Source organism: Phoca vitulina, unplaced genomic scaffold (assembly GCF_004348235.1).
Source record: "Phoca vitulina isolate PV1807 unplaced genomic scaffold, GSC_HSeal_1.0 scaffold16, whole genome shotgun sequence".
Taxonomy (NCBI): domain Eukaryota; kingdom Metazoa; phylum Chordata; class Mammalia; order Carnivora; family Phocidae; genus Phoca; species Phoca vitulina.
The window spans coordinates 31,299,372-31,310,305 of NW_022589719.1; the positions used below are offsets into that span (position 1 = coordinate 31,299,372).

General features: G+C 45.2%; 1 protein-coding gene across 1 annotated transcript in view; it reads left to right on the forward strand.

Annotated features, from left to right (window-relative positions):
- SPDYC (speedy/RINGO cell cycle regulator family member C) overlaps positions 1–10,934 on the forward strand; it is a 35,856-nt gene that overhangs the window by 21,490 nt on the left and 3,432 nt on the right. The window contains exon 2 of the mRNA XM_032414815.1: positions 7,145–7,155. Within this exon, the coding sequence (XP_032270706.1) occupies positions 7,145–7,155 (11 nt within the window). The remainder of the gene's footprint in view (positions 1–7,144; positions 7,156–10,934) is intronic.

Consider the following 10,934-nt stretch of genomic DNA (forward strand, 5'->3'; position numbering starts at 1 on the left):
TCCTAAGATGGCTGTCACAGCTTGTTCATGATGTTTTTGCCTTGCAAAAATCTTTTCTTCATGTGAGGTGGTCGAATTTATTAATCTTGTCTTTTACCATCTCTGGATTTTGAATCAGAGTTAGAAAGGCCGTTTCTACTCAGAGGTGAATGAGGAATTCACTCATATTTTCTTCCAGTGCTTCTGTGGTTTTATAATTGACATTTAGATTCCTGATGCACTTGAAGTGTATTCTCAGGTAGAGTGTAAGGAATGGGTCTATTTTTTTTTCTTTTTCCAAATAGTTAGTGGGTGGTCCCACACCATTTATTATAAAGGTCACCTTTTCTCCAGTGGATTTGAGATCCCTCCCGTGCCTCCTGCCCTATACCAAATTTCCACTGTACTTGGGTTAGGTTTTCTCTTCTATTCCACTGGTTTGTCTGTTCCCGGACCACTACCACGCTGTGTTAATTGCAGAGGCTTTATACTTGTTTTAACGTCTGCTAGGACTGGTCCTCCTTCTAGCGATCTATTGTTGTGATAGTTATCTATCTCCTGTGTTCTAGCAGCTTCTGTGGGAGCCCGGAATCCGGGAACAGCCTCGTTGAGGACTCTGGCTCGCGGTCTCTCATGAGCTAATCTTAATGAGTTAACTTAATGAGTTAAGCAAAGCTGCAGTCAACTCAAGGCTCCTCGGAGGCCGAGGCTTGGAGAGTCACCTTCTAAACTCCCTCAAGTGGCTGTGGGCAGGTCTCAGCTCCTCCCCAGATGGAGACCTCAGTTTCTTGCCATGTGGGCCTCTCCATGGGACTGCTTACAACACGGTTTCCCTCAGAATAACTGATCCAAGAGAGAGAAAGTGAGAAAGGCCCAAGATGGAAACCTCAGTTTTTATAACCTAGAAACTGGGAATGAAAAGACAAGCCACAGACTGGCATTGTGCCAAATAAAATCAGTTCCTTCCAGCAGAATTATGGAGCTCTTCATCCTCATAGGCTGCCTTTCCACCTGGGCAGAACCTCTGCCTCACCCTATGGGATCTAGGGGTGGGGAGAGCAGCCCCTTATCATGAGTGAGGCCTCTGCTCTATAAGCTGGTGGGGGAGGGGGATCGTACCCCGAGGTCTTCTTGACTTGCCCTCTTGGCATGGAATACGTGTCCTAGGAGAGAGCTGGGGTGTGAGTCATGGGGATCCAGTATTTTAGGCCTGTCATGCTTGTAGTAGAGCCTCCTCCCTACAAGTGTGGGTTGTGTGTGGGGAAAAGACGCCCGGTTCTTTTTTGCTGCACCTTCCTGGACTAGAGAGAGCTTCCATGACAAGGGGGTGACACACATTGATCGTTTGCCCCTCCTGGAGTGAAATATTTGCTCTATACTGGGAAGTGGGGATTGGAGTGGGAGAGGGAGCCCCCTGTTTTCTCGGCTGCACAGCCCCAGAGTAGAAGCTTCCAGAAGACAGAATGAGGAGGGGATGGGAAGAGAAAGGAGTGGGTTGTGGCTCAGATGCCACAAGCTCTCACTGTTCTGTTCTTACTGAAATGTCCTTGAATGAATTCTTCTACATTTGCTGGATATGCCCGTAGGATAATTTCCAGACATTAAATAGTTGGGTTTTCAAAAACATTTTTTCCCAGTTAAATGGTTGTTTCATTGGGGAGAGAGTCTACCAAGCTCCTCACTCTGACATTTTGGAAATCAACCTCAAGATTTAAAAATATTTCTTGGTCCATGGGTTTCCTCTTGTCATTTCTTATTTGTTATATGTGTGCTCTCCCCCCTCTTCTTAAACAAGTGAGCTGGTACTTTTTCTATTCGTTAATCTTTCCAAAAATCCAAGTCCAATTTTTATTCTCCAGTCCATTCATCTTTGTTTTTTTGTTTTGTTTTTTGTTTTTTTAAATTGTTTCCCCATTTGTGCTTTCTTTGGGTTTACTTTGTGGCTCTTTCTCTAGTTTTGAGCTGGGAATTACCATTCATTTCTTTTCATTCTTTCATTTTAATGATGAAAGTGTTTAGCGCGGCGAATTTCCCTTTGGTTGTTGTTTTCAACAGATTTCACAGAATCCAGGAAGGAGGATTCTCATTCTCATTATTTTTAAAAAATTGGTATTCCAGTTTGTTTTCATCAAAATCCTCTTGGTTTTGTCTTTATTAATAATTTCATATTTTATTATGTTGTGCTCAGACAATATTGTTTATAATGTTTCTACTTTATTGAGCTTACTGATGATTTCTTTGTGATCTGACGTGTGACTCGTTCTTTTTTTTTTTTTTGGGGGGGGGGATTTTTTTTTTTGGATTCATGGTTGTTTTCTCGGTGGGGGGAGATCTCCTCAGTTGATGTGCATTTTTTTTTCCAATTTTTTTTTTTTTTTGGTATTTATGTATGTATGTATTTAGTAGGTTCCATGCGCAGCATGGGGCTTGAACTCATGACCCTGAGATCAAGAGCTGCATGCTCTACCAACTGAGTCAGACAGGCGCCCCCACTTTTTTTTTTTTTTTTGGTTTTTAATAATAGCTCCATACAGATCTATTAATATTTTTAATAATAGCTCCATACAGATCTGTTAACACGCTTAATGACTGTGCCACCCAGGCGCCCCTGGACTTTATTTTTTTAAAAGATTTTATTTATTTATTTGAGAGAGAGAGAGAGAGCACGAACACGAGTGGTGGGAGGGGCAGACGGAGAAGCAGACTCCCTGCTGATCTGGGAGCCAGATGCAGGACTTAATCCCAGCACTCCAGGATCATGACCTGAGCCAAAGGTAGACACTTAACTGACTGAGTCACCCAGGCACCCCACGGACTTTATTTTTAAGAGTAAATAAATTTTAGGGCGCCTGGGTGGCTCAGTAGCTGTGCGTCTGCCTTCGGCTCAGGTCATGATCCCAGGGTCCTGGGATCGAGCCCCGCATCGGGCTCCCTGCTCTGCAGGAGGCCTGCTTCTCCCTCTCCCACTCCCCTGCTTGTGTTCTCTCTCTCGCTGTGTCTCTCTCTGTCAAATAAATAAATAAAATCTAAAAAAAAAAAAAGAGTAAATAAATTTTAAATTGCTATATATTTTAGAAATCATTATGTAAGCACCCTCTTTCTGTCTAGTAATGCTTTTAACCTGGAATTTATTTTTTTCTGATACTAATATAGCTTTTTCAGCTTTAATATTTGCCTTATCTTTTTCTCTATCCTTGTACTTCCAAATTCTTTATATCCTTTTTTTTTTTTTTTTTTTGAGAGAGAGAGCATGAGCAGTGGGGGGAAGAGCAGAGGGAGAGAGAGAATCCCAAGCAGGCTCCACGCCCAGCAAGGAGCCTGACACGGGGCTTGATCTCATGACCCTGAGATCACAACCTGAGCTGAAATCAAGAGTGGGCCATCCAACTGACTGAGCCACCCAGGTGCCCCCATATCCTTGTGTTTCATGTGTATCTTTTATAAATAGCATGCAGTGCTAATATACGATGTTATAAATAGTAGATTCGGTAGCAAAGCATAAATCATGCTGTGATAAATGTGGTGGGCAGAATAGTGGCCTCTCAAAGATGTCCACATCCCAATTCCTGGAAACTGTGAACCTTACCTCATGTGGCAAAAGGTACTTTGCAGATGTGATTAAGTCTAGGATCTTGAGATGGAGAGATTATCCTGGATTATCCAGGTGAGCCGAATGTCATCATAAGGGTCCTTAAAAGTGGAAGTGGGGTCAGAGTTCGAGATTTGAAGATGAGGTGCTGCTCGCTGTGAAGATGAAGGGCAAGGCCATGAATCAAGGAATGCAGGCCACCTCCACACGGAATGTGACCTCTTGTTTTTGGATTCATGGTTGTAAGATAATAGATTTGTATTGTTTGAAGCCACTCCATTACTGGCTCCAGCAGCAGAGAGAGATCCAATATGATAATAAGCAACTTCCAAATCTCGGTGGCTTTCAAAAACAAAAGTTTATCTCTTGCTCACATTCCATGCCCTTTACAGGTTGGCTTTGGATCCGTTTCATGTCTTCTTTATTCCAGGCTCCAGGCTAGAGAGGCCGCCCAGCACAGGTGGAAAAGAGCAAGGGTTTCTAGAAACACCTTGGGGCTCCTATAGCTTCTGCTCGGGTGGCATAAACCATTTCTGCTCAAATTCCAGTAATTGAAGAAAGCCGTCCCAGTAAGTATAAAACGGGGTAGCGAGCAGAATTGTCCCAGAGGAAGGACACCTGTCTTATTGGGAGGGACTAGCATGTATAAAGGCCCTGGGGCAAGGAGTGGGGGACAGAGTTCAGAGAAGAACTGAAAGAAGCTGGTCTGGCTGGAGGGCAGCAGAGAGGCAGGGCCAGGGACGTGGTTGGAGAGAGGAGCAAGACCAGATGGTGCAGGGCCTGGTAAGCCATCTATTCATCCAGTGAATGTGAGCAGAGTGCTTACACAGTAGGCTGAGTCAGGGCTGGAAGCTTGGGGACAGACAAGGCTGATGAGGTCCCTGTTCTGAAAGCATTTACCTAGTGGGAAGTAACAAGGAAGCGAGATGATTGCAGACAGTGATCATATAAGTACCACAGTTAAGGAGTTTGTATTTTATTAAAAGGACTATTTTTATTTTATTTTTATTTTTTTAAAGATTTTATTTATTTGAGAGAGAGAGCATGAGCAGTGTGAGGGGCAGAGGGAGAAGCAGACTCCCCGCTCAACAAAGAGCCCGATGCGGGGCTCGATCCCAGGACTCTGAGATCATGACCTGAGCTGAAGGCAGACGCTTAACCGACTGAGCCACCCAGGTGCCCCTAAAAGGACTATTTTTCAAAGATCACTGCAGCTCTAGGGAGGGCCAAGAGCACAAGAAGTCAGAGACTGTTCAGCAGACCACTGGGGGAGTCAGGCAGGAGGTGATGGCCAGGGAGGCAGAGGGGAGAGGAGGTGGGCCTGAATTAGGGAGAGATTTCTGAGCTAGAATCCACAAGATTTAGTGATGAACTGGATGTCGGGGGTGAGAAAGAAAGTAAAAATACTTGCAAATTCTCAGCCAAGAGGACACCGCCTAGCAAGGGGAACGAAGCAACAGCGTGATGGAGTCTTACCCCAAAGCAAACCTACTGTGTGCTTCTATTTACATAAAGTTAAAAACAGGCAAAAGTAACCGATGAGGATAGAGTCCAGAATAGTGATTAGCCTTTGGGGGGAAGTGGAGGTGGGGGGGGAGGGACTAGAGACTGGGCAGGGCACGTGGGGCCCCTGGCTACACAGCTCTGAAAACTCATCACGTGACTCATTTCTGTTCTGTGTACTTTTCTATGTGGCTGCAATAAAAAGTGTACTGGAAAACAACGACCTCTAATTTTGTTGTCGCTATGTTACTTTTGAACAACTGTGGTAAGTAGATGGGGAAACGGAAGAAGGAACAGGTTCCTGGGGGCAGATAACGAGGTGCCTGGAGAAAACAAGCAGAGAGGGCCGAGAGGCAACAGGAGGTACAAGTGTGGACATGGGGGAGTGTCAGGGCTGGGAAGAGCCTTTGGAGCCTCCGGAAGGATTTAAAGTCGGTGAACTTGACAAGGCAATTCAGGGAGCAAATTGGGGGGCATGGGCAGAGGAAGGGGGCCCAGAACCAGGCCTGGAAGTTTGGCTGCCCTCTGCCTCCTGGATCCGTGTTCCATGGTGACCCTCTGAACACGCCCACTCAGGGCTCATCTCCAGCTCTTCCAGCCTCCGTCCCCGCCTGCCCCCTGCCCCCCCCCCCCATGCCTCCTACACACTCAGCCCGTGCAGCGTCAGCCCCGAGCCTCTGGCTTTTTCTTCTAGAGTGGTCTACTCTTGGTTGCGTCTCTCCTGTCTGGTTTTTGTCTCTCTACGGGGCTTCTTGAGGCCCTAGAATGAGATAATCCCTATCTTTGATATCCTACAGTCTATTAACAAAAATCAATCATTGAACATCATCAAAATGAAAGCCTTGCTCTGGGAAAGACAATGTTAAGAGAGGGAAAAGAGGAGCTATAGTTCGGGAGAAAATATTGACAAATCATTTATCTGACAAAAGCTTGTACCTAGAATATGTAAAGAACTCTCTAAACTCGACAGTAAGAAAACAAACAATTCAATTAACAAACAAGCAACAGATTCCAACGGAAGCTTCACCAGAGAAGATAAGTGGATGCAAAATGTATGCATGTCCTCGGGCTGCCAATAGCAAAGTACCACGAACTGGAGGGCTTCAAAGAGAAAGCTACTCTCTCGGTGCTGGAGGCTGGAAGTCCAAAATCAAGGTGTTAGCGGGGCCATGCTGTCTCTCTGGCGGGGGCAGGAGAGCCTTGGTGTTCCCTGGCTGGTAGCTACGACACTCCAATCTCTGCCTCCGTTGTTACATGACTGTCTTCCCTCTGGGTGTCTGTCTTTTTTTTTTTTTTTAAGATTTTATTTATGTATTTACTTATTTGAGACAGAGAGAGAAAGAGAGGGTGAGCGTGAGCATGGGGGGAGGGGCAGAGGGAGAGGGAGAGAGAGGATCTCCAGCAGACTCCCCACTGAGCGTGGAGCCAGACCCGGGGCTCAATCTCATGACCCTGATGAGATCACGACCTGAGCCAAAACCAAAAGTCAGATGTTTGACCAGCTGAGCCACCCAGGGGCCCCTCGTGTCTGTCTTCACCTGTCTCTGTGTCTCTTCCCTTTTAAGGACACCAGTCATATTGGACTAGAGCTTATCCTAATCAAGTATGACCTCATCTTTACCTGATTACATCTGCAGAGACCCTGTTTCCAAATAACATCACATTCACAGGAAATGGAGGAGGTAGGGGTGACCAATATATCTTTTGGCGGTTGGTGGGGGCAACAATATACTCCACAACTGAAAATAAGCACGTGAAAAGATGTTCAATATCATCAGCCATTAGGGAAATGCAAATTAAAACCACACGACTAAGGAAACCAAATACGTAAGTGTAGTGAGACACAGAAGTATATAACACATTGTTTAATTAAAATTTGTTGCTTAGAAATCCAGTTATCAAAAGTTTATATGTAGAGGGTGTCAGAATAATAAAAAAAAGGTGGAGAAGGTACATACTCATTTATAGGTAGAAATAACTAGGAAGGCGTGAAAAGAAAGAAAAAAAAACCCATAGGACTAAAATAAAGAATACTGACAATACCAAAATTGTCTCTGAAAAACAGTTTCACAGTCTCTTATAAAGTTAAACATACATTTACCATATGACTCTTCCTAGGTGTTTATCCTAGAGAAATAAAAACGTATGTCCATGTAAAAACCTGTACACAAATGTTCACGGCAGCTTTATTTGTAATAGCCCGCACTGGAGTCAACCCATTCCAAACTGTGGAATACTACTTGGTAATAAAAATCCACGATAATAAAAAGGAATGAACCTTTGATATATGCAGCAACTTGGGTGGGTCTGAAGGCATTATGTTGAATGAAAAACCAGCCTCCAAGGTCACATACAGTATGATTCTAATTATGTAATGATCTTAATGTGATAACAGATGAATGGTTGCTGGAGGCTGGGGGTGGGACAGAGGGTGTGACTCTGAAGGAGTCTTGAGGGAGTTCCTTTGGGTGATGGAATTATTGTGTATCCTGCTTGGAGTGGTAGATACACCAATCCATACGTGTAATAACATTTATAGAACCAGACACCAAAAAAAAAAAAAAAAAAAAATCAAAGAGTGAGTGCTTATGAAACCTGATGAAGTCTGAATGAGGTCCATAGTTTTGTTGTACCAATGTCAATTTCCTGGTTCTCACTGTTCTCTGGTTATGTAAGATGTTACCATTGGGGGAAGTTGGGTTAAGGGGACACAAAAACTTTCCATACTTTTCCTTTTTTTTTTTTTTTTTAGAGAGGCATGGTGCGGGGGGAGGGGCAGAGGAAGAGGGAGAGAGATTCCTAAGCAGGCTCCATGCTCAGCGCAGAGCCTGATGCAGGGCTTGATCTCATGACCCTGAGATCATGACCAGAGCCAAAATCAAGAGTTGGACGCTTAACCGACTGAGCCGCCCAGGTGCCCCTCCATACTTTTTAAGCAACATCTGTGTGAGCCTAAATTCTTTCAAAATAAAAAATGAAAATATTCTCTTCAATGTGGAGTGTGGAAGCCCAAGGCTGGCACTGAAGGGAATGGGCCTGAAGCCCACCCACAGGCTTTTTTGTACCCTCTTACTGAGGGGGAGAGGCTGAAAACACAGTTGGTCTGGGGGATTCATTCATTCATTCATTCATTCATTCGTTTTTTCTGAACACCTTCTCTATGTCAGGCTCTGTTGGGAAAGAGCGCTAGACCCAGACAGCCAGACTCCCTGGCTTAGGCTTCAACATGGGGCCTGGGCCAGACAGCCAGGTTGAAATGTGGCCCTCCACTCACTAGCTCCACTCACTAGCTTCGTGGCTGGCAGTGAGTTACTTAACCTCCCAGAGATCACCCAAACTCTGTGGTTTAGTTTTTGTAGTTCTCATTTGTAAAACGAGGCTACTAACAATATCCACTTCGTGGGGTGGTTGTGAGGAACACGTGAGCTGATTCAATTACAGGTTCTTTAGTGACATGTTTGGGGGGCTTGCTATGGAGACCGTGGGGGTCACAGCTTCCTTTCTGGGGGAGGCCGACAACAAATACACAAGGGGAAACACAGACCTCCCCCACCTCCACACACACACACACACAAGGAGGGTGGCCTGATGAGACCGGGTAGTCAGGGAGAGGCTCAGCAGCCTCAGGGAGCATGGGAGGTGGCCCCAAGGAGAGGACTCAAACCAGAGAGACTAAGAAACTAAGAGATTCAGAGACACTCATAGAGACTCAGAGACCCAGAGATTTTAAGGCACCCAGAGACCGAGAGATGTCCAGAGACCCAGAGTGACCAAGAGATCCAGAGATGCATAGAGACCCAGAGACTGAGAGATCTAGAGATCCAGAGAGACAAAGACAGACAGAGAGAGACAAAAAGACCTAGAACACCCAAGAGACCCACAGACCCAGAGAGGCCAAAAGACTCAGAGATATCAGAGACCCAGAGAGATCCAGAGAGACCTGGAGAGATCCAGAGACACCAAAAAACTCTGAGACACAGAGACACAAAGAGACCCCAAAACACCCAGATACCCAGAAATGCAGAGAGGCTGAGAGACACAGAGAGATCAAGAGATTAAGGGACTCAGAAACCAACAGAGACGGAGGGACACAGAACAGGAGGGGCAGTCCCCAGGAATGAAAATTCACACTGGCAGCCGGGGTCAAAGCCTGAGACTGGGAGCAAAGCAGAGACGGCTGCTGGGTGTCCAACCAGTGAAGAGCAGCCAGGTCAGAGGAAGGAGACTGCATCTGAGGTCCGCGGACCCGGGCTCTAAACCTGGCCCTGTGCTCACCAACCACCTGGCCCAGCCACATTCAAGTGTCAGCAGGTTGAGGCCCCGAGCCTCAGTTTCTCATATGAAAAATGTCAATGAGAACCACAAAACTGACCTCCCAGGGGCAGATGTGTTGGTCACGTGACTTGAGCACCCTTATGTGGTTAGTTTGAGCATAAATGATTCAACTTCTTTCTGGCCTCCATTTCTATTAAATATGTATTTTATTTTATTTTTATTTTTTATTTTTTTTAACATTTTATTTACTTATTTGACAGAGAGAGACACAGCAAGAGAGGGAACACAAGCAGGGGGAGTGGGAGAGGGAGAAGCAGGCTTCCCGCTGAGCAGGGAGCCCAATGCGGGGCTCGATCCCAGGACCCTGGGATCATGACCTGAGCCCAAGGCAGACGCTTAACGACTGAGCCACCCAGGCGCCCCTTATTTTATTTATAAAAAAGATTTTATCTATTTATTTGAGAGAGAGTGAGAGCAAGAGAGATCACAGAGGGAGAGGGAGAAGCAGACTCCCCTCTCAATCTGATAGGTGTTTCGGTGTTGATTTGATTTATTTAAGTGAGTTTGAACATTTTTTCATATGTTTGGAAAAGATTTTCATGTCTTTTACTCGGTGAATTTTCTGTTCAGATCTTTTTCTCATTTTTTATTTTGATTTTTTTTTAAGATTTTATTTATTTATTTGGCAGAGAGAGACACAGCAAGAGAGGGGACACAAGCAGAGGGAGTGGGAGAGGGAGAAGCAGGCTTCCCGCTGAGCAGGGAGCCCAATGTGGGGCTCGATCCCAGGACCCTCGGATCATGACCTGAGCCAAAGGCAGACACTCAACAAACTGAGCCACCCAGGCGCCCCTAAATACGTATTTTAAAAGTCACCTGTCACCACCTCACACTCATTAGGATGGCTACTATCAACAAAAAAGAAAATAACAAGTGTTGGCAACAATGTGGAGAAGTTAGAACCCTTGTTGGCCGTTTGCGGGACTGCAAAATGGTGCCGTTGCTGTGGGAAACAATTTGATGCTTCCTCAAAATATTAAACATAGAATTATCTCCTGACTCAGCAATTCCACTTCTCGGTGTATACCTCAAAGCAAGGGCTCGAGATATTTGTACACTATGCTCATGGCTGACGTATTCACCGTAGCCAGGATAGGGAAATAGCCTGAGTGTCCAAGGATGGATGAATGGATAAGCAAACTGTGGTCTATACGTGGAATGGAATATTATTCAGCCTTAAAAAGGAAGGGAATCCTGACATACGCCAGGGCATGGATGAACCCTGAGGACATGCTAAGCGAAATAAGCCCGTCACAAAAAGACAACTCCTGTGTGATTCCACTTGTAGGAGGTGAATTCACAGACACAGAAAGCAGCATGGTGGTTGCCCTGGACTGGGGGAGGGGAAATGGGGGGTGATTGGTTCATAGGTATAGACACCCAGTTTTGCAAGATGAAGAGTTTCGGAGATGGTTGGTGGTGGTGGCTGCACAACAATATGAACGTACTTAAATCTACTCAACGTAAAAATGGCTAAGGTAGTAAATTGTACGGTATGTGTATTTTACCACGATAAAAAAAAAAAAAA